The following is a 23,173-nucleotide window of genomic DNA, read 5'->3' on the forward strand; positions in this document are numbered from 1 at the left end:
TCTGAAGGGCAAGGACACCTGATTTCTAGCGTTTGCTGATTCCCCTTGTAGCAGGTACTGGTACATGGTTATGCCTTCAAAGTTTTACTTGGAGAGAGACAGGTATTGATGTCAAGTCTGCCCAGCTAAGAAAGGTATGTGAGTGTCCTAGGGCTGCCGTGGCAAAGTACCCCAGACTGGAGGGCTTAAATAAGAGAAGTGTATTCTCTCCCAGGTCTGGAGGCTGGAAGCCTGAGATCAAGGCCTCAGCAGTGTTGGTTCCTCCCTGAGACCCTGAACAGAACCCTCCCTTGCCTATTCCAGCTTCTGGTCCTTGTCAGCACTCCTTGGCACTATCTGAGGAAAATATCTCAGGATGCTGAGGTCACACAGCCAGCAGGAAGAAATAATCCAGGCCACATGGTCAGCCGTGACCCATGACCCATTCTGCATGTCTGATTGTCTGACTTTGCAGGACAATCAGACACGGAGCTCTTTCCTGCCTGCTCACACGGAGCCAGGGACTAAGCCAGGGAAGGTTTAGACTTGGATCCGAGCGTAACGACATCTTTCTTCCTCTTTCCTGGAAACTGTGGCAAAATCTCAGTGAACCAGCTTTTTGTTGCTGTATTCTGCTTTTAGGAGAAATTAATTTCTATTTACTAGGAAGGGAGATGAGATATCCCCACGGGTCCATGTGAGGGGTCATACAGATTCAGCACAAATCTGTCAAAGGAGAAAGTTTTAAATGAATCGCAGGGTTCCCCACGATGCGCGCGTGAGCCTGCCCAGCCGTGGAACTTTCCCAGCAGAATCCAGGGCCAGTGCAGGTCCTGGAGGCCAGACCCAGGGGCGGCGGTTGGTCACAGGGAGCTGGGATCCAGGCCCCTGGGAGCAGCGACTCCTCTGGGACTGACTGAAGCATGTAGAAAGCTGGAAACACAGGAGAAGCAAAAACAGTCCAAAGGAAGAGGGCCAGGGAGGAGGGGCTGGTCTTCAAGATCGCATTTCTGAACTCTACCCACGACTAACGGTAACGCTCTGCCTTGAGGTTTCAAAATCGGAATGGCGTTACTCTTTCCTCATTATCGAAGTAACACACTATTCGTGAGAATCCTGAGTCTGTGGGTTTCTAGCCATGGGACGGTGTCTAGGTGCTTAACTTGTCTGAACCTCACTTCCCATCTTCTAGAAAAATAGGGAAAACGGAAATGAAATCCGACAGCACGTGAGACTCCACACACACGTGAAAAGCGCAAAGGAGACACCCGTGTGGTCGCCGAGCCCCTGAGAACTTCACCTGAGCCTGCGCCTGGCCTCTCTCCCTGCCCAGCCCTGCCCAGCCCGCCTGTCCATGTGTCTGGCCAGCTGTCCCGTCACCCCGTCGCCATCCCTGACTCCTCCCTCAGGCAGTTTCCACCCACACCCACCCTCACAATGCTTCAGAATCTCCCCTTCGCTCTCACAGCAGATGTTCCCAAGTTTTCTCCGTCCCGGGCACCCTGACTGTCTCAGTAATAGGTTCATGGTGCCCCGACCAAAAGACACGCCGAATAGTTCTGTTGATTCATGAGTTAGGTCCAAAGAACTCAGTAATCGTAGGTAACGTGGTGGCCAACAGACATCCCTGTGTATCCTGGGAAGTTCTGATGACCCCAAGTGTACCTGCCAGTTTGCTGAGGTTCCCCAAGATGCCTGGGCCCCCAGTTTGGGAACACAGTTTTGCAGCCCGGCTAAGTCCCTTTTTTCACCTGTTCATCCCTCATGGGTCTTATCTGTGATGTTAGTCGTCTCAGCACAATTTGGGGGCGTCTTCAACAGAGGGGGCACCGTCCCCATGGTCCCAGCTGTCCATGTTGGGATGAATTCGCTCTCCCAGCTATTCCAGGGCTGGGTGGACCGGAAGATGGTCAGAAACGAGGCGACAGTCCAGTCTGGGGGGAGGTGGGAGACTGAGCGCGGGCTGCACGGCTGTGCTGGTGTGTGCGGCCAGGCCGGCGGACGGCTCTGGGCTTCCTGACTTGTCCTCAGGTTGAGCCACAACCCCAGCTCTGCCCGTGAGCACCTTCCCTCTGGCGGGACTGAGTTACATCCTTTTGTAATAAACTGTCCTCTGCCGGGACGGAGATCAGCACAGCCTCCATCCTTGCAGGTGATGGAAGACACACAAAGGGGCCACAGATGACTCACAACGATTCTCTCCTGCCCCTTCAGTGCTCCCTCCGTCCACCTCCTCCTTTGCCCACTCCTGGGCTGCTTCTTCCCCTGGGCTGCTGGTCACGCTCTCGTAAGTGGACACAGCCCATTGCCCCTGCACGGATCTAGGTGGGAAGTAGGGACAGGCAGGGTTCCTCTAGAGTGCTTTGGGTCCTGCCCCGTGAGAGGGAAGGCAGGAGACCGCCTCTCTGCAGGTGATCTCAGTGACACTCGTGTGGCACGGGCCATCTCTCTCCTGCCCACAGCTGCTCTTATGCCTTCAGCCTCTTTTTTTTTTTTTCGGTACGCGGGCCTCTTACTGTTGTGGCCTCTCCCGTTGCGGAGCACAGGCTCCGGACGCGCAGGCTCAGCGGCCATGGCTCATGGGCCCAGCCGCTCCGCGGCATGCGGGATCTTCCCGGACCGGGCACGAACCCGTGTCCCCTGTGTCGGCAGGTGGACTCTCAACCACTGTGCCACCGGGGAAGCCCAGCCTCTTATCTTTATATCATTAAAGCGAGCTTGGGGCCCCTCACTTGATATGATCCTGCCGCCCCATCCTGCCACACAGAAGCCCTGACACCGATGCTCCTTCATGCCACACCTCCCAGCCGCTCTGCGGAACCACTGCCTCTTCCGCTGCAGCCTCTTCCCCCCACCACCCTGGATGCTCCAACTCCCACCCCTCCCCCCAGAAAGGCAGAGGACGTACAGGCTCCCCGAGACTAGCTCTTTCATGCCCCGCTCTGAAGTGCCACAGTCAAACCATAACACGAGAATAATCTTTGTTAAGGCCTTGGGGACAGGAGCCGAGGCGCAAAGCCAAGCCTGCGGCAGCTGGGACCGCCCACAGCTCGGCCTGAGCCTCCACACTCCCAAGGCCAGGGCTGCGTGGGGCAGAGGGTCTCTTTCCCTCTTTGACAAAAAGAAGCACTCGATCCACCAGGAGCGCAAATTCCTCCAGCTGGGCCCTCTGCAAAGTAATCTCCTGAGTTTTTATATTAAGCAAGTTAATATAATTTTACTATAAGTTCCTTATATTAAGGAGATTAAATAAATCCCTGGATATGGGTTTTTTTGGGGGGAGAGGGTGGGCCGCACCACTCATCTCTGTTCCCCGACTGGGGATTGAACCTGGGACACAGCAGTGAAAGCACTGAATCCTAACTACTAGACCACCAGGGAACTCCACTGGATACGTCCTTTAGGGCAATTTTATTAATGAAAAAAAAAAAGCAGAGATGTTTTGCATGAGATCATATTTTCTCTTGATACTTGCTGGAAGGCTAGGTGTTTTGTAAAACGAAGAATTTCACTGGGGGGTATGGTAGCGTGGGAGACTGTGAGATGCGGAACACATCAAAGGCTAAACCACGGGGACTGAGAGAAATTCAGAAGAACAGGAAGATACAGAACAGCTGGAAAAAATCCAGATTTATTTTTGGTCCCCAACCAGAGGGAGGGGCTGTCTGAGAGCCCTTTCCTCTAAAGCTAGCTTACGCCACGGGGCGCTCCGAGGGCTAGGCGCCAGCGGTTCCTGGCCAGGTAGTGTCTGCATCGTTCCCACGCAGCCCCAAACATTGGGATCGGCCGACAGGTTGGCTGTGAGGCTGGTCTTCCAACCAATTCACTCGTGAGTTTGTGCAGAGCGATCTCACTGCCCTTCATCCACAAGAGGGAACAGAAGTGCTGGCTTAGGATTTGAACACAGAGGTAAGGGCGCTCCTTCCACTTGACAGCCTCCGCAGGGCTCCCCAGGGAGCAGGGCCAAACCTGGGGATCCCCCTTCGCTTACAGTCTCTGGGTCAGTGGGGCTGCCCACTCAGAAGAGTGCCTTCTTCCAGCCCACACCCAAGTGTCAGGTCCAGCCCTAACAATGCCCTAACAATGCCAGGAAAGGCCAGGGCACAGCCCAGACAGGACGAGGCAGAGAGGCCAGCCCCCTCCCAAGAAAGGAGGTGCCCCTGGGCTGGGCTTTCTGAGCCCCCCAGGAGAAAGTGGTGCTTCTCCCAGTTCCCTGAGCTCATACTGACCTCAGGACATTTGCACTTATGTTTCCTCTGCCAGGCTCCTCCCAGGTCCTCAAATGTTTGCTCCTCTGCTCCTTCATTTCCTGTACACGGACACACCCTCAAACAGACTCCCTACCCCCTGACAGCTGACCCCTGGCTCTATAGGCCACTACCTTTCTTCCAGACACTTCATGGTCACCTGGGGTTATATCATTGTCGGTTGTCTTATTTGTTTGTGGGGTGTCCCTGACAGAATGTATATACTAGAAGCAGGGACTTTATCTGTCTTGATCACCACTGTACCCCCATGGCAGGAACTACCTGGCACATAGTAGGTCCTTGTATTAGATTGCTCAGGACACCATAACAAAGTGTCACAGGCTGGGTGACTTAAACAGCAGAAATTTATTTTCTCACAGTCTGGAGGCCAAGAGTCCAAGATCAATGGGTCATTAGGGTTGGTTTCTCCTGAGGCCTCTCTCCTGGGTGTGTAGACGGCCGTCTTCTCCCCGTGTCTTCACGAGCTCTTTCCTCTGTGCACCTCTGGGTCCTAATCCCCTCTTTTCATAAAGACAGTCAGATTGGATTAGGACCCACCCTAGTGGCTTCTTTTTACCTCAATCTCCCCTTTAAAGGCCATATCTCCAGTACAGACACACTCAGGTCCTGGGGGATAGGACTCCAACACAGGAACTTGGGGACGTGATTCAGCCCATATCGGTCCTCAAAGCATACTTGTTGAATGAATGAACAAATCACCCTCATTTTTAAAAACAGGTCAGTGGCACACACAAGGTTGTGAATGTGCGTATGTGCAGACTGAGGAAGACAAACTGTTCGGCCCGGCATTCAGAGGTGCTATGAAATATGAAAAGTAGGTTACGACCAAATGTTTTAGGAGCTCTGTTCTGAAAGAAAACATGACAGAGGTTTTTAGAAAGGGCAGTGACACGATGAGACCAGGAGTTTAGAAGGAAAAGGGCCACAGTGTGTGCACAGGGGCCGCTGTCGAGGAGAGGGGACGGACGGAGGGCTGGACTGCAGGACCACAGCTGGGCACGGGGTACCAGTGGACGCCCCAAAGGCCAGCTACGGGGGAGGGGCCACCTCAAGACTCCAATCCTCCCCACTGGTTAGTGCCCTGGGGCTGGCATAAAAAATTCCCCAAACTCGGACGCAAAAAACAAGACATTTATTCTCTCCTGGTTCCGGAGGCCGGAAGTTCCAGGTCGAGGCGTCGGCAGAATTAGTTCCTCCTGGAAGTGTGAGGGAGGATCCCTTCCAGGCCTCTATCCCAGCTTCTGGGGTTCCTGCCCCCCTTGGGGTTCCTCGGCTTGGGGTAGCCTCCCTCCAATCTCTGTCTCTGTCGCCCTCTGGCCGTGGGTCTCTGGGTCTCAAATCCTCTCTGCCTGTCTCTTCCTGGATTTCGGGCCCACCCTCATCTCCAAATTCTTATCAGTTACATCTGCAAGTGACCTTTTTCCAAATAAGGTCACATCCACATGTCCAGGTGGACATGCATTTGGTGGGGCGGGGGGGAACCATTCCACTCGCTGTATCCACTCTGCTCCCGGTGGAGGTCACAGCAGGAAAGGGTTCATGACCCAGAGCCGCTGGCTGGCCTCTGGGCCCTGACTTAGGCCAGTAACTGGACCTCGGCGCTTCAGCTTCTTGACCTGGAGAAATGAAGATTGGCAGCTAACACGTAGGGTTGTTGTGAAAATGAAATGAGCATCTTAGAGCAGCGCTAGGTGAGGCCGGCACTCAATACCGCCAGCTCTTTCTAGGGTGCAGACGACCTGATTACAGGCCCCGTGGAGAAGCAAGAGACCCAATCAACCATTTCTCCCAGGCCCCCCAGCAGCCTGACCTAGTCTGTGTGAGAAACAATGATGGCAGGGCAGAGATTGGCTTCAGACGGACCCAGGACGGGCTGCCTGTCATCTCTCTGCACCTTACGGTCAGTCTCCTGTCCAGTCCTGAACCTCAGGTGACATGGAGCCCATCAGAAGTAACAGCGGGACATTCAAACTCTCCTGTGGAAGCGTGGAGTTCACTCGTCCCCAGGCCCTGGGGGCCCATGGAGACCCCTCTTGTGCTCTGCGCCTGTGGGTTGCCATCTGCCCCTCTTGCAGACGGGGCCTCTGCTGGGCTCCTGGCCTCCCCTGTGTGCAGAGGGTGGGTTGTACGGGGCTGGGCGAGGCAGAGCCGGAAAAAATGCAGCCCTGGGGAGGTCTGCTGGGGGACGTTTGGCCACGTTCCCAACTTGTGTCTTTGTAGAGCTTGCCAGGAATATCGGAGGTGCTGAGCAGTGGTGACCGCACCCACCAGCTTCCCAGGAGACAGCTGGTGCCTAAGCCCTACGTGCAGCTCAGTTTCCTCCCAACACTGTCCCAAAGAAGAAATGAATTCCCTCCAGCAGCAGCCACTACTGCCACCGAGCGCAGCACCTGGACAGATGATGTACCCCCCAAACTGGCAGGGGAGAGGAAAGGACCCGGTTTTCCTCACCAAGGGCTTCAATCTGCTGAATTTGAACCACCAGCAGCCAGGAGGAAACAGGGACGGGCAGACGTCAAAGGTAAGTCGGTTGCAGGTATGGCCAGGAAGGGTGCATCCCAGCAGCCCCTGGGGGTTGTGGGGCGGGTAAAGGCGGGAAATAAAACCTGCGAGTCTGGTCCAGCCCCAGGCGCACAACTAGTGTCCGCCTCTCTCCTGGGCACTTCCAACAAGCACCAGGGACAGATACAGTCTCTGGGGGCAGCAATGGCCTTCCTGGACATGAATCTGGGGGCTCCGTTCCCTGTGCTGGGGTCTCCTTCCTGGGAGCTTTGCCTCTAGCTATGACTAGCGCTGTCATCACTGCCAGACCGCCTTCCCCACCCCACCCCAGCTCAGCAGCCGTGGGCCCACTCCTCTCCCCCCTCCAGCTGGGAACGCCTGCCCCCTGGCGCCAGATGGCCTGTCTCCGCCTGTCTCCATCTCCATCTCCAACCCCAGCCAAATATTCCCCCCAGCAGCAGAAGCAAATCCTCCACAGGACGAGAGCACAGGGGCCTCCCTACAGGCACATCCCGATCCACCTCTCATCCCTCCTGTTTCTAATTCGGCCACAAATTCCCGAAGGTGGGGGGAGCCCCATCGGAGGCCAAGACCGGGAAGTCTGTTGTGTCTCTTCCAGGGGCTTGAGAACAACCTGTACAACCAGTACGAGGAGAAGGTGCGGCCCTGCATTGACCTCATCGACTCCCTGCGGGCTCTGGGCATGGAGCAGGGCCTGGCCCTGCCCGCCATCGCTGTCACTGGGGACCAGAGCTCGGGCAAGAGCTCCGTGCTGGAGGCGCTATAGGGGGTCGCCCTTCCCAGAGGCAGCGGTAAGCTCTGCCGGGCCAGCCTCCTGCAAGCCACAAGGCATCCCGGGGACCAGTGGGCTCAGGAGAGGTCGCTGGGAAGGCCCCCGGGAGGGCAGCTCCCACAGGCCCTGGACGGCTGCGTCTGGAGTGCGTGGTGTGGGCCGGGGGGCCGGGGGGCAGGGCCCTGGGTGTTCCTGCTGCCCCTAGTTTCTGAGTCCTCTTTCACCTGTCAGTAGTCATCGCTGAGCCTGTATCAGTCGGTTTCTTTCTAGTCATCTTTCTAACCTTGTAGAAGCATTTCTTCTTTGATCTTGTTAATTTGTGAGTTTCAGGTAACATGTGAAGTCTTTTTGAAGAATTTTCTCAACGCTTTGAGAAGCTATTAGCCAGGATCATGGTGTGATAAGACACAATGTTTCCTTTAAAAACATCTGTTTGTTTGGCCATGCTGTGCAGCATGCAGGATCTAGTTCCCCAACCGGGGATTGAACCCACACTCCCTGCGATGGAAGTGCAGAGTCTTAACCACTGGACCGCCAGGGAAGTCCCTGTTTCCTTTAAACATTTTTAAAGTGTGTGTAGAGTTAAAAAGCTGTTGTACATTTCTGATTTAATAAAATAATTATAAAGGAAAAAAACAAGGAAAGAGATGGCATCCTGTAGTGGGTAGAGGTTCCCCTGTCCTGGTTCCCTCCCTCATTCCCATCTCCTGCCAGCACTGCCCATCGGCCAAACCCAACCAGAACCCAGGGGGCCAGGGCTGCCCCCTGGGCACAGCGGAGGGAGTGGGGATGCCGGAGGGCTGCCAGGACCCTGCACAGCCCCCAGGAAGAGCGCCCCGGCCTGTGCCTCGTCCTGACTACAGGCAGCTGGTCCTTTACTCCAGAGTCTCCTGTGAGTTTCCCACCAGCCCCAGTGCCTGACATGTGATGGAGTCAGAGTGGGGACAGGGCTCCTCCCCTCCGCCCTGGGTTCAGCATTTTGGGGAGAGAAACAACAGAGCAGAGAGTCTGGAGGCCAGTGTGGCCATGGCAGTCTTGTGAGGCAGGCAGGTAGCCCTGGACATACCTGCCTTGTGGGACAGTGCTGTGTGCTGCCTCTACCCCCGAACGGGAGAGGCTTGGAGGGGCCGGACAGGGTCAGGCGGATCTCACCGCTTCACAGCCTGCTTGTCCGGGCCCTGGGCTTCCACCCGGACCATGCCCCCGGCCTTTCTAGGGCCCGGGGGAAAGTGATGGGGCTTGGAGATTTCTGTACCTAGGCCCTAGAGATTTCAGATGAGGCCTCTGGGGGACACCGGGGAGAATAAGAGCCAAGGGCACGTGTGAACGCTTCTTTTTAAGGGAAACAGGATGTCTGGGAAAGTCTCAGGAATCATAACCAGGTGTCCGCGGGTGCTGAAACTGACAAAGCAGGAGTGCAAGTGGACAGGGAGAATCAGCTGCCGGAAGACGGAGCTCCAGGTGCAAGACCCCTCGGGTGGAGAGGGAAATACGTAAAGGTAGGGCCCCGCGGGCGGCTACAGGTCGGCTCCTTCTAGCCCCAGTCATCATCGGTCATTGGGGCCTCTCCAGCTCCACAGCAGGCACCCGTCTCTCCTTTCCAGGCTTTTCCACGTGCCAGTGCCCCTGCCTCAAATGCCGTCCCTCACATGCCGTCCCTCGTCCATGCCTGCCTAATTCCTACTCTTTCTTTGGGTCTCAGTTTACCTGCCCCTCCTCTGGGAAGTGTCCCCTACAGGACCCCTGGCCCCAGCTACCCTGGTCACTGCCGGGTATGTGTGTCCCAAGGAGCTGCTCCAACCTAATGTGGCTGCTTGCCTGTGGCCACGTCCCTGTCCCCATCCAAGGCAGCTTCCCCCATCGCTGACCCCACCCACCCATCATTTCTGGAAGCATAGCTAACAGTTGAGATTAGCCTTCGGTAAGCATAGAATGAGCAAAAGCCTCAGTTGCTCCTGGAATCCACTTCTGTACCTGCTCAGAGGGGACCCTGGAGGTCACCCCCTCGCAACCCTGCCCCCTAGGTCCCTGAGCATGCCCACCCCTCCCCCGGGCTTCTCCCCCTTCCTGCTCTCAAGCTGGGCGCAGCCGGGCCGGCGGAAATCAACCCTGATCATAACAGGAAACTCTGCAGCCACAGCTCCCGTTCCAGGGAGCTGGGCTTCTTCCTTACTAAGCAATAAACTTAGCATCTCAGGCTGGGGTTTTTACATGACTCTGTGGGCTCAGCACCCCGAGAAGCCTGTTGTCTCAGCTGGCTCACCAGAGGGATCCCTCCCCAAATAGAGACGTACTGCCCCAATTCTAGCATCCACACCTCAGAACAGAAACTTCTTGAGACCCTCGATTGGCAAGTTTCCTAGCTTCAGATAATAAAAGTTCTGCACCCTCTGTGCCGGCCATGCCTGTCCTGGGCTGCCTCGTGCCCGGCACATCCTGCAGCCCTGTCCAGATCTGCCCAGACTCTCTCTAGCCATGAGCTCTGCGGGCAAGACTAGGAGGGCACCATGGGTGCCAGCTTGGGTGAACGTTCTGTGTAAGGATGTATAATGAGCTTCTTTAGAATAGTGTCTTGGAACGCTGCTCCACTGCCGATGGGAGGGCACGTTGCTGTAACCACTTTGGAAAACTGGCACAATGTCCACTCAGGCTGGAGGTGTGCCCACCCCATGATGCTCCCAAACTCCAGTCCTGAGTACACCCCCAGCCAAAAGGTGCACCAAAAGTCAGCTTCCAGAATTTTCATAGCAGCACCCTTGTGATCGCCACCCCCGCCCCCCATTGGAAACCACCCACTGTCCATCAACAGTAGACTGGATCGAGGCACAGGGTGGAATAACACATGGTAATGAAAAGGAAGAGCCCTCGGCTATAAGCACTAATACAGGGTCCAGCCTGTGAAACTCACCAAGCCACCTGCTTAAGACAATGGGTACTCTCCGGTACTGTATGGTACACTTCAGTACAAAGTTACAAACTCGTATCTTAGGTCTGACCCTGAATGATAATTAAGGCAGGAAAAGTTTACAGAGGAACAGCCTGGCTGTCATCCCCCCACCCCAACTTCTATCTCTAGAGAATCAGGCAATTCATCAGGGCTGTGCCCTAAGTTCCCTGCCTATTTCTCACATCAGGGCTGTCCCCAAATATAGCTGAAATATGTAGCTGCCCACAGGTTTCACTGCTTCTGCTAAGTTGGGTTGTTCATTTGGACTCTCGGTTTTTCTCCTCTCGGTCTCTGTAGCCCAGGATGCCGTAGCTGGGAATGGAGTTGGCATTAGCCACGAGCTCATTGGTCTGGAGATCACCTCCCCTGAGTTTCCAGATCTGACCCTCCTTGATCTTCCCGGCATCACCAGGGTGGCCGTGGGAAACCAGCCCCATGATGTCGGACTGCAGATGCGCCTTTCTGGAACTCGGGAATGGGTCCCACGCTAAGTTCGGGAGACTTCTGAGGTCTCTGCCGGCAGCCCCAAGGGCTCTGGTGCACCTTCCCAGCCCTCACTCTGAGTAGCTGGGGAGGAGGCTGGGGTAGGACCATCTAGGGCTGGGGCCTCATAACTCAGATTCTGACAAGGGCCTGAAAGATCATGGAAACAGGAGAAGTTGACTCCGTGGCACTGGAGGTGTATAGGTATTGACACCCTGCCCAATGCTGTCCTGTGAGAATGTTGGCCCAGTGTTACCACTATCCCGATATTTAAAAGAAGCCAGAAATTGGATTTTTACATGGGATCTGCCAATTTTGGCAACAGTTTTTTAAACTAACGCTACGTAAGTCAATCAGAACTCAGACTGTTATCTCTGATCAGGGGCAGAAAGGCACAATGCACAGGAATGAGAACTGCAGACCAGCAGTGACCCAGTACAAACCGACAGCCACTGAGCCCTGGGCTTCTTTGCCAAAGACCTTCCCCCCTAAGGTTGCCTGAGGACACAGTCGTCACTGGGATGCCAGAGTCACACGTGATCTTTGGGCTGGGTTCACCCCAAGAGCAGCCGTGTCAATCCTTTGCCAGCCAGCTCACACAGAGGCCAAGGAGACGAGGATGGTCTCAGGAGCGGGCTTGGGGTCCAGGGTGTAAAGGGACAAGGTGGAGGATGGGGAGAAGGTGATACCCTCCTGCCCTAGGACTGGGGTCACTTAACTGCCCTCCTCCCTTTGACAGGAGGCGCTTCCAGTGTTGGGAACTCAACCATAGCCCAACAAGAATTGTGTCAGTCCTTTCTGGATGGGGTCTCTGCTAGCTCCACTGTGTTGGGCAGTTAAATTACTCTTTCTTCCTATATCCAAATCACCATTCTCTGTCTCTCTAGGAGCAGTGTAGTTAGGTCATTTTCCTTACTGCGTTAAGGGACTAATTCCACACTTCTTACCCCACTTCATTCAGCAAACAGGTGGGACTTCCTAGGGTATGAGAAAGATGCTTGCCTGGGGTCAGAGCATGCTGCTTCTTCCTGCCATAATCTCAGGAGTGTCACAGGGAAGATCTGTCGATGAAGGAGGGGTCTCATCTAGGCATAGGAATCAGGGAGTCTTTGAGAAAGAAGAAACATCAGTGATGAGCTTTGGAGGATAAGTAGGACATCAACAGAGAGCTCAATAAGGGCAATGGGTGGACATTCCAGAGGAAGGGGACAGGCTAAGTCAAAGCCCAGAAGTGTAAAAACTGGGTCATGCTCTGAGATGTCTAGCCGTGCTCTTGGGTGACCAGAGACGTGTTCCTCCTTTGTTATTCCTTGGCATCAGATCAAGGCACTTATCAAAAAGTACATCCAGAGGCAGCAGACAATCAGCTTCGTGGTGGTCCCCTGCAACGTGGACATCGCCACCACGGAGGCACTGAGCATGGCTCAGGAGGTGGACCCCGATGGAGACAGGACCATAGGTAAGAAGAAAGAACCAAGCTTCTAGAGGACAGGAAGCCAGGGGGAGACCCCTCATATATTTAGAAGGTCCTGGAAGGTAGCTCTGTTACAGGCACCCACATCCTGCCTTAGATCCAAGTGCTGTTCTCAGGGAAGCTCCATGGGCTCGGGGTGGAGTCGAGCACAGCAGATGGGTCACCCTCACTGACAGTCAGGGTTAGATGTGTGGCCAACATTTGGAGGTTCTTTGCCCTCCTTCCTATCATCGCTTATTTGCATTCTTGAACCATTCTGGATGGGGGGGGAGAAATGCCTTATTTGTTCTCCCACAGTGGTCCAGAAAGGAGAAAGTGACCCATCAGCTCTGCAGTTCCACAGGTAAAGTTCTTGTGAGTCCCTGGTGCATGGAAAAGACTTTCCCAGGTCCTGTATGAACATACTCAGGGAACATACTTCCAGGCTTACCTTGGAGCACAGGTGTCTGCAGAATTTATATTCAAGCAGAATGCTTCCTGGGGCAGATGGGTTCCCTTAAATTTCTTTTTTTTTTAAAAAAAATCACTCTGGAAGGCATTATAGGGGACTTGGTTTAATCCTGGGTTTGAATCCTTGTTCTACCACTTACTGGCTACATATCCTTGGGAAAATAATAGCTGCTATTTAAAAATTTTTAATATTATTATTCAATATCACTTCTCTCCCAATCACTTCACCTACCCGTTGAGTTTGCCTTCCTGAAAATTTGCAAGTCATTTTCCTCTACTAAATGGATACTCAGTATATCATTGCCTTTTCCACTTTTTCCTCAACAAATGCCTAGTTTTCCAGTTAGGATAAAAATAACGCTAAGGGAATACAGCTCAAGTGTAATGTGTTATTATATGCCAGACTACACTTGTGCCCTGTTAGCTGCTGACTTCTACAGGTGTCTAGAGCACATTGAACCAGAGAAAAAACTCAGGTTTGGGGTCATGAGTCATTGTGCAGTTAGAAGTCATTAGGGATGTCTTATTGACGACCACAGAAGACAATATCATCTGTTCAGTAGATTGATCTATTTGGATATCAGTGTCTCCATAGCAATTGAATAACACCAGTAATAGTTTTCTGTTCTTCTCATTAGCCACACACTCTAATAACCAAAAGTTCTTGCTCAGTATTAGCTATTATTGTTATAAATTCAGCTAAGTACTATAACCATAGAGTATACACAATCTGACCTCAGTATATTCCAAACAGCATTATAACATCAATGCAAACTTTCCATGCATTCTAGGGTCAAGTACAGAAATAGAGAACGGTGTGCTAGGTTTAAAAAGGAAATGCAATATACACTCACGTGCACAGCAGCCTTATTCACAACAGCCTAAATGTGGAAGCAAACCAAGTGTCCATCAAGAACACAGTCACTTGGAAATCAAAGCTTCTGGTCCAATGTGAGCAGGAAGGAGTGAGGGCAGGAACATGAGAGAGGAAGGAGGGAGGACGTCGAAGGGGGTACCCACCAGAAGAGGCAGAGTGAGTCTGCGACAGGAGACATTAGAGAGAGGGCACAGGCCCTCCTTACAGTAGAGGATGACGTGTTTTGGGAAGCATGGTGATGGAGTGGGTCGGTTCTGATGATGTATGTTGCCTAAGTGTCTGGCACCCAGCAACCACCCAAGAGACATTTGTTACATGAATTACACAAGGCAGTTCATGAGCTGAGTGAATGGGTGAGTGAAGAAAAGTACAAGTAAGAGGAGTGACGATGGGATGAATGAATGAACGGGCTGTCAGGCGCTGGGCCATCAGGGCTGCAGGAGGCTTTGCTGATCATGGCCAATAAAAGATCCCGTAGCCTAGCAGCATTCCATATATTTGAGTAGAGAACAACCTCTCCAGTGCCCTTCTCTAATCACCTCACAGGAATCCTGACCAAACCAGATCTAGTGGACAAGGGCGCTGAGAAAGGTGTCCTGAAAGTCATGCAGGACCTCACATACCATCTCAAGAGAGGTTATATGATAGTGAAGTGTCGGGGTCAGCAGGAGGTCATGAACAAGCTGAGCTTGGCCGAAGCAACCAAGGAGGAAATGATGTTCTTTCAAACACATCCGCACTTCAGGTAAGGTTCTTTAGGACAACCTTGGACTCCATGGAAAGCAGCCCCGCCTACCGGAATTGGCCTAGATGACTACCAAATTATATATAAAAATTATACAATGAGCATAACCTACCCTCGTCTTTATTTCGGTGTTAAAGTTATTGGCTTACTTAAAGAAACCATTTCTTCTTGGACTCTGATGAAAAATTGTAATAGGATATATTTCACAAGGCAGAGCACACTTCGTTTTCTCAAAATGTTTTCACTTGCTTTCTCATTTGAGTCCCACAAAATCTTGCAAAACACTGGGATGTTTCCCGTTGAATGGGGTACTCTTTTCCTTTCACTTTATTTAGGAACTTGCTGTTCCTGAACAGCAAATCCAGGGGGAGAAGGGTAATAAGATATAGAGGTCACTCTTGCTTTAAGGAGAGACGGTGGGAAGATGGTGAATTTTTGCAGACCAGGTTTGCTACTTGCTCTGTGCCCTTGGGAGGTGACTCAGCCTCGCTGAGTTTTTGCTTTCTCATCCTGCTAATTCTTCACAGGATTGCGGTTAGGATTAAATAATATGCCACCCGCACATGTTCTGGCCAGCGCTCTATACATACCACCCTGGTTCCTTGTTCCTCTCTGCTCCTGCCCTGAATGGAAGAAACAGATCATTTTTCAGTAGTGTTAGGGGTCCCAGGGAGAGAAAACTCTGCTCACCAAACAGAGAGAAGATTCTGTAATAATCACACCCACGGTTCTCAACCCCGAGGGAGCAGCGGAATCTGCGAGAGAGTTTGTTAAAATCCAGCTGGCTGTGCCCTGTCCCGGAGTTTCTGAGGTCTGGGGTGTGGTCCCAAAATTTATGTCTCAAGTTCCCAGTTAAAGTCGACGTTGCTGACCCAGGGACCACACTTTGAAAACCACTGTTCAAGGTGTCTGGGGAAGTTAAGTCTTGGATAAAAAAGTGTGCTGAAGTGCTTTGTTGTTGAACATCTGAGATTTAATCCTTGTGTGCCCACACGCTGGGACTCAGCCCTTGCAGGAAAGGCACTCACAGTAGCACTGGAAAAATGATCCTACTGGGTCCTTCGTGAATTTCTGTTAACAGCAAACACTTAGCAACCAGACCACCTGGTACGTGACCCTGGGCGAGCTACTTAACCTTCTGGTGCATTTGTCTTTCTTTAAAGTTGGTTGTTCAATGATTAAATATCTGTAAAGCCCTTAGAATCATAGGCGCTTAGTAAGCACCGTGTAAACATTTTTTTTAATTTAATTTTATTGTGGAAAGAACGTTTATCGTGAGGTCCACCCTCCTAACAAAAGTCTAAGTGAACAATGCACTATTGTTAACTATCGGCACCATATTTTTCAGCAGAGCTCTGGAGCTTACTTATCTTTCATAACAGAAACTTTTTGCCCTTTGGTTAGCAAGTCCTCATTTCTTCCTCCCCCCAACACCTGGCAACCACCATGCCCACTCTCTGATTGCGTGAGTTTTAGATAGCTCACGTGAACGGAATTATGTAGTGTTTGTCTTTCTGGGACAGGCTTATTTCACTTAGCATAATGTTCTCAAGGTTCACTCATGTTGTCACATGTTGCAAACTTTCCTTCTTTTTAAAGGCTGAATTATATTCTATTGCATATATCTACCACAGTGTTTATCCATTTACCTTTCCATGAACATTTACGTGTTTCCACATCTTGGCTATTGTGAATGGTGCTACAATGAACACAGGAGTGCTAATATCTCTTTGAGATCTTGATTTCAATTCTTTTGAATAAATGCCCAGAAGTGAGATTGCTGGATCATATGGTAGTCCCATTTTTAATTTTTTAAGATACTTTCTTACTGCTTTCCATAGTGGCTGCACCATTTTGAATTCCCATCAACAGTATACAAGGGCTCCAATTTCTCCACATCTTTGCCAACACTTGTCTTTTGTTTTTTTGATAATACCATCCTAAAAGATGTGAAGTGTCTAATTGAGAAGAACATCCTTTCTGCAAAAACACTTTGCATTTTGATAATTTTTTCATAACATAGTTCTCAACATTTAAATATTTCATTTACAATTTTGAATTTAAGTTTTGTACTATTTTAAATTAATTTAAAAAATTTCTATCAAGACTCAATTATGATAATTTGAAATATCAGGGAAAAAATTAATACATTTCTGCCTAGAGATACAAATACAAACTGGAGAGAGAGAGAGAGAGAGAGAGAGAGGCTTAGACCTTATCAACTTCTTGGTACCCTTATCCACAAACTGCATCTAAATTTCAGTGAGCTCATCCTGCCTGGCTGGCTGCACCAGCGTCATTCACACAGGTGTCTTTACCTGTAGTGTTTACCTGCTCGGGCTGTAAAGGTAGTGAACGGGATGCAAAGTGGAACTCTACTGCTTACCAGCTCAGCAATGATATCAAGCAATTTGGCTCTCTGAGCCTAAGGTTCCTCTCTTGTGAAAAAGAGGCAATGAAGACACATGCTTTGTACCGTGGTGCAGGGCTTCACTGCGACGTGAAGGGCTTGGAATGATGCTTGGCCCAAAGATAACCCTCCTTGGTGCCTCTCTGCATCCTTCCTGCTCTTCCTCTTTGTTAAATTGTTGTTAGCAACGTTGACTGCTTAGGACTGTATCCAGCCTGACAGCGACACACAGACATAGCCTCTACCAAAGCACCATTTCTCAGTTTGTAATGCTCAAATGAGCACCAACATAACATTTTGCTAAAGAAGTCTTCCATTATATTCAAGCATCAGCTACAAACTGGTACTTGCCATCTGCCTCTACAAGGATTAAATCATGAGCCGTTGTAGTTGCTGACCTTCAACACCTCCTGAAAGGAGTTCAGGGTGGAGATCAGGAATAAGGCACTCTGTGCTCTGGGAAAAACTCGCAGAACAGGTCTTCAGATGGTTAGATAGTCTCAGAAGACTTTATGAGCCCAATTCTTGTATCTCCTCACATCTAGAAAAGCACTAAAATCCTTCATGGTGACGTCTGCTCCTCGTGACTAGCAGTAACCTTCACGAGACGAGCAGAACCTTCTGCAAAAAACATGTTGTTGATTGCATGGACTCTCCCTTCACCAAAACCACATAGGTACTGACCAACCCCCCTAACTCTTTGGGGCAGTTTCTCAGAGCTCTCTGAGATGCTGTCTCCCGGGCTATAGTCCTCATTTTGCCCCAAATAAAACTTCACTCACATTGTTCATGTTGTGCATTTTTTAAAGTCAGCACAAGGATACTTCTTCTCTCAATGAAAAGCACTGAGCCAAACACAGCAAAAAAACAAAAACAAAAACTGGCCCCCATCTGATTCCTCCCCGCTCTGGTCACTTGACAGAACTGCAAAGTTCTTGACACCAGATGGTTGAAGCTGTAGTGCATAGCATTGCATCCAAAGCCCTTCTTGAGCTCTTAACAAGGGTCCATCTCAACAAGCTTCACACAATAATAGAAATTCCGGATCCCCTCAAATGCTCTCAAATGAGACTCTGCCCGTCCACCCAAAAAATTTGTCAGCTAATTTCATCAAGCTGCAGCCTTTCATTGTTTGCTCTTCTGTTGTTCAGAAATTGCTCCCTTTGTTAGAGAATCAAATAAAGGAGAGTCACCAGAGGGCGACAGAGGAGCTGCGCCAGTGTAGAGATAACCTCCCCAGCAACGAAGCCTATAAAATGTTCTTTCTGATTGAGGTGAAGATTACCGGGGACCCCGTGTGACCCTTGGGCACAGAAACTGGCTTCTCCTTAGATGGTCGCATCCTTCCTGGTGGCCTTGCACATCTTGTGGTGGCCCTCCCTATATAAGAGCTTCCCCGTCTGTGGCTTGCGGGAGCCCTGCCCTGCCCTCCCTGGGTCTCACCTGGGGGATGAAGTGGCTGGTGGGTCATTGGACCCCTTTGAAAGCCCGGGTCCCACACCACACTCAGCTGTCCCAGATCCCAGCTCTGTGATATGATTACAGCCCAGAATGATGCTTTTATCTCATTTTTCAGAAAATTAAGGTGTTTAATCAGGACATTGAAAAGTTAATAGAAGGAGAAGAAATTGTAAAGGAGAAAGAGTCCCGCTTATATAACAAAATCAGAGAGGAGTTTAAACACTGGATACTCATACTTGCAGCCAATACCCAAAAAGGTAAGTCTGGGGACAGGGTTCCCGCAAAAGCAGCATCATGTTTACCAAGACCAGAAGCTACTTCCGGCACATGAAAAGTGTGCGAAGAGCTGACTGTGCCCACACGAGGGACCCCTTAGTATCTGTAACAGCTTCCCACCCACCAGTGTGGTGCGCTGACCTCACCAATTCAATAGAAGACGATTCCACCGCCTACTTCCAGCTTTCTTCTGCTCCTTTGTTCCGAGGCGAGGCAATTTCACTTACCCCGGCTCTTCCCTCCTCTTCACCCCTAATCCAAGACCAGAGAGGTCAATTGCTTTGACAAGAAACTCCTTGCTTCCCCTGGCAGAATTCCAACTTCCATTCTGCTTCAGCCCAAATGCCAATAGGGTGTGTGCCCGTGGTGCGTGCGTGCGCGTGTGTGTGCGTCTTTGTTTTGGCACGTGATAAAAACAGCACTATTCCTTCCATGGTAGGCGTCCTCCAGCTGTAGTCTGGGTGTATTCTTGGGAGAGCTGTACGTGCCATAAGAATTTCTGAGTTTCTATTTTCATTTAATTAATCAGATTTTTTTCCCTCCCAATTTTTGAGTTTCTATTTTCATTTAATTAATCAGATTTTTTCCCTCCCAATTTTTGAGTTTCTATTTTCATTTAATTAATCAGATTTTTTTCCCTCCCAATTTTTGAGTTTCTATTTTCATTTAATTAATCAGATTTTTTCCCTCCCAATTATAAACATTCAACTTCTTTCTTGGGTTGATGACTCTCAACTGAAACACCTCCTTGGCCAGTTGGTGGAAAACAAATCTCATGTCTCCAGCTATCCCAGGGGCTGTGTCTGAGCCCCGGGTTAGGTGACGTGCCTGGTCCTTGAACACCATTCCTCCAGGCTGGCAGCCTGCAAGATATATGCGTCCTTCCTGGGCCTTCGTGGTTGGTCCCCTGGACGCTCCATGCTCCCGACTACAGGGCTGGCCCTCGTGGGCGCTTCCCCAGCCCTGCCAGGGCTCAGAGCGCTCTGCTGCAAACACAGGCCGCTCTGTGGCCGAGAAAGTCCAAGGGCCTCTGCCCCCTGTGCCGTCCTGGGATGAATAAGGTCTGGGCACGGCTACACGACACCCACCCAGACGCACTCCCCCGGGGTCTGTACCCTGTTCTCCTGAGCCACATCAGAACCAAGGGTCTTGTGTCCTCCCGTGAAACTCCTCTTGGGAAGTGGTGCATAGCCCGCTTCTAGCCTCAGGCCCCAAATCTGCAAGGTGGGGGTGGGGTGTTGTCACATACGTGGTTTTGGCCACATACACGCCTAAAAAAGAAGGAAAACCTGCCCTTGTGAAGCTCACAGTTTCTCTCTTCTCTCAAATTACTGTCTCTGCCTTCAATGCACAAAAGTCCATTTGAAACTCAAAAGCCAAGAAGTGAACCCATTCCACTATGTCCTCTCTCCCTTTCCCGGGATGCCTTTGACCGTGTAGGTGACATGGGAGTCGCAGGATTTCTGGGAAACACGGATAGGGAGCTGTTATCCCACTGTGCTCATTAGCCCTGGAGACATTCTTGAATGCTTGGATTCAAGCCAACTACAGAGACAAGAGTGATGGGCGTGAAAATGTAGAATAAACCATAATGGAGGAACCAGAAGGACGGGGGTGTGGGAGGCGATGGAGGTCGGGGCAGAGAAAAGGAACAGGCATGTGTTCCCTTTGGCGGCAAGTATACTAAACAAACAAACACACAGACCGGCAGTAGAGAAGGCGAGCCTGGCACAGGCAAGGGGCAGAGTCACAGGATAGAACAGGTGAGGACAGCAGTAGAGGGTGAAGGGGGAGCTCCTGCAAATCGCCATTTAAGTCTCAGGCCTTCTTTGACCTCGGATAATTTTTAACTCCGTGTTCAACATAATAGTACTTCCTAGGCTGTTTAAGCAACATGGCGGGGGGTGGAGGGAGAAAAAGAGAAGTAATGTGTTTCTCTTTCTTATTCAACCAGAAGAAGATTGAAGACATAAAAGCAAAACAAGCGGAAACAGCAGAAAATCTGACCCGGCTTCAGTTCAGGATGGAGCAATTGATTTATTGTCAAGAGCAGATTCACAGCGTGTGGTTCTGAACAGAGTCTGAGAAGAGATCTTTAACCCAGTGGGAACGCCTCCACAGAATCTTCAGTCGAAATCGCCCCTTTTAAATGATCCGCCTTCATTTTCCTCCACTGTGGAGATTTGGGTCCACCTGAATGCGTGTTTCTCGGTGAGCATGTAGGGGTACAGGGACAGTGCACTGCGGTCCCTGCCGAGCAGAGAGCGGGGTAACCCCGTTGACAGCTGCTTAGCTGAGCAAAGAGGGGAGAGACCACACTGCTGTGTACCAAGCCCTTTGGCTGTGAGAAACTACTCATATATTATCTCATTATAGTTTTATAGTAACCTTACCAAAGCACTTTTAATTTGCCCCCAAATCAGGTTTCTCATGGAGCAGAGAATGTACTCAAAATTAATTCCATCTCCAAAGTTCTTTGTATTTTGTGCTATGCATAAATTACAAAATTACTATTATCAGAATACAGCAAAGCGCTAACTTGACTGGCTATAGTTTAGCTTCCCTTCATAGTTCAGAAGGCTCTTGGCTCCTGAAGTGCCTCAAACTTGCGAGGTCCACAAAGTGGGAATGAAAAAGGCTTTCCCTAGATTTTGCGACCCAGTCGGCTTCGTGGTTTCTAACACTCCATCCGTGGACTAAAGTATTAGGGCGCATAGAGAAGGAGGTAGCTTTTAAACTGCAAAGAAGCCCAACTCCTGAAGCCCTTTCTCGATAATAGAAAGTAGAGTTACCCAGGTGTGGGGTCCAGCTGTCAGGCAAACTGGAGATGCTGATGAAAGGAGGGAATGAGGCGAGCGCTGACACAGGTCCCGATCGGCTCCCAGATGGGACCCAGGGTTCACAGCTGGGAGGTCCCTTCTGGGAGGAGAAGCGGGGGTGGGGGAGGAGCTCCCAGAAAGGCTGGGATGTCTAGAACGTGGTATGGGTTTGCTAGCCTACAGGTGGGTTCTTCATGCCAGAGGGAATACCTGGGCAGGGAAAATTGGGCCACCCAAATCGATCCTTCCCTTGGTTTGGTACTGACCGCTGGCGTGGAGGTGGACAGGACACCAGGACTCAGCAAGTAGACCGTGCATGCATCCAAGAACTTTTCTCTGCAGCCACAGGCCTTGGGCCCAGACCCCTCCAGCTGACCCTTCTTATCCCCTCTTCCAGGAAACCGGCAAACGTCTCGCCAACCCGATCCCATTCATAATTCAGTATTTTATGCTCCAAGAGCATGGTGATTACTTACAGAAAGCCACGATGCAGATACTACAGGAAAAACAGTACTATTCCTGGCTGCCTCAAGAACAGAGTGACATGACAGCCAAGAGGAGATTCCTTAGGGAGAAAAGTTACCGGCTGGCTCAGGCACAGCGCGCTCTCTACGAATTCCCCCAGTTAAAGTGGTAAATCCCAAAAGAACACCAGCGCTGCTGGGTTTTGCTATGCGCGTGACTGTAAGGGAGTTGGTACAGGAAGTGGTGTCTCATTGGGGGCCAGACTTTTCTGTTGCTGTCTGTGTCCATCTTCACTGTGCTGCACTCAGCACCAGAGTTTATATCTGAAGTCCCGCGACCCACAGAGCTGTCACCTCCACCGGGAGGTCTTCCTTGTCCTCTGTAAAGAGGGCGCTCTCCAGCCCTTGGGCCCCAGAGCCCCCAGGTACAGCATTCTTAAATACTGCTGTCATTCTTTGTTAATTTTTCACCCCTCTGCATTAGACTATGAGACCTCAGAAAGGTAAGGTCAGTTCATATGCTTTTGTATTTCCAGAATCTCGCATGGTGCCTGGAGCATAGTAGCCACTTAATAAATATCTCATTGAACCAATGAATGATGGAGATTACCTGAGGCTATGGCTTAAATCCAGACTTTGGTTGTTTGGAATGGTGTCCCTTAGCTGGTCACTTTCTGACAAATTCAGTCATGCCATGCCACCTTCTTCCCATCATTTGCTGCGATGGTGTTTCCCAGCCCCCCGGGAGAAAAGAGGCTGAGTGATATTATTTTTAATTTGTAGTTTCTCTAATTGCAGTGAACTCCATTGCTGTGTTAAGTCTTAAAGAGAAATTTAATAAGGAAAAACATTTTTTTAAAAAGCATAGAGCTTCACACCAGTGGTCATCTCTAGATTGGAGGATTAAGGTTAATTTTATTTTCTTCTTCGAACTAAGCTAATGACCTCACAGGAATTTTAGGAAGGTTAAGTGAAACCATTTCTACAAACTATGAGTCCCAAAGCAGGTGTTCAAACATGCCAGCAATTTTTCCCTCCAACAAAGAGCTCTTTTTTTCTTTACCTCTAGGTCTGTCGAGAAGCCCTCAATTCTAAAGCTCTTCCAGCCAGTTCTTATGTTTAGTTCTTTGATACTTTTTGACAATTTTTGTATATGGTGTTAGATAAGAGTCCTTTGGCATATGCATATCCAGTCTGCCCAGCACCATTTTTTGAAACGACTGTT

General features: G+C 50.6%; 1 protein-coding gene across 1 annotated transcript; it reads left to right on the plus strand.

Moving 5' to 3' along the window:
- Nucleotides 1-6,182: 6,182 nt before the first annotated feature.
- On the plus strand, nucleotides 6,183-22,121 carry MX2 (MX dynamin like GTPase 2; the record flags this gene model as incomplete). The annotated part of the gene is given in 17 exon segments (XM_079921466.1): nucleotides 6,183-6,295; nucleotides 6,558-6,768; nucleotides 7,369-7,533; nucleotides 7,537-7,561; nucleotides 8,912-9,017; nucleotides 9,019-9,041; nucleotides 10,787-10,941; nucleotides 12,293-12,431; nucleotides 14,320-14,518; nucleotides 15,046-15,052; nucleotides 18,080-18,202; nucleotides 18,505-18,646; nucleotides 18,793-18,878; nucleotides 20,620-20,727; nucleotides 20,730-20,747; nucleotides 20,751-20,876; nucleotides 21,882-22,121. Coding segments are annotated over 17 exon segments (1,986 nt in total).
- Between the last annotated feature and the right edge of the window lie 1,052 nt (nucleotides 22,122-23,173).

Source organism: Stenella coeruleoalba (genome assembly GCF_951394435.1).
Source record: "Stenella coeruleoalba genome assembly, chromosome: 5".
NCBI classification, from domain to species: domain Eukaryota; kingdom Metazoa; phylum Chordata; class Mammalia; order Artiodactyla; family Delphinidae; genus Stenella; species Stenella coeruleoalba.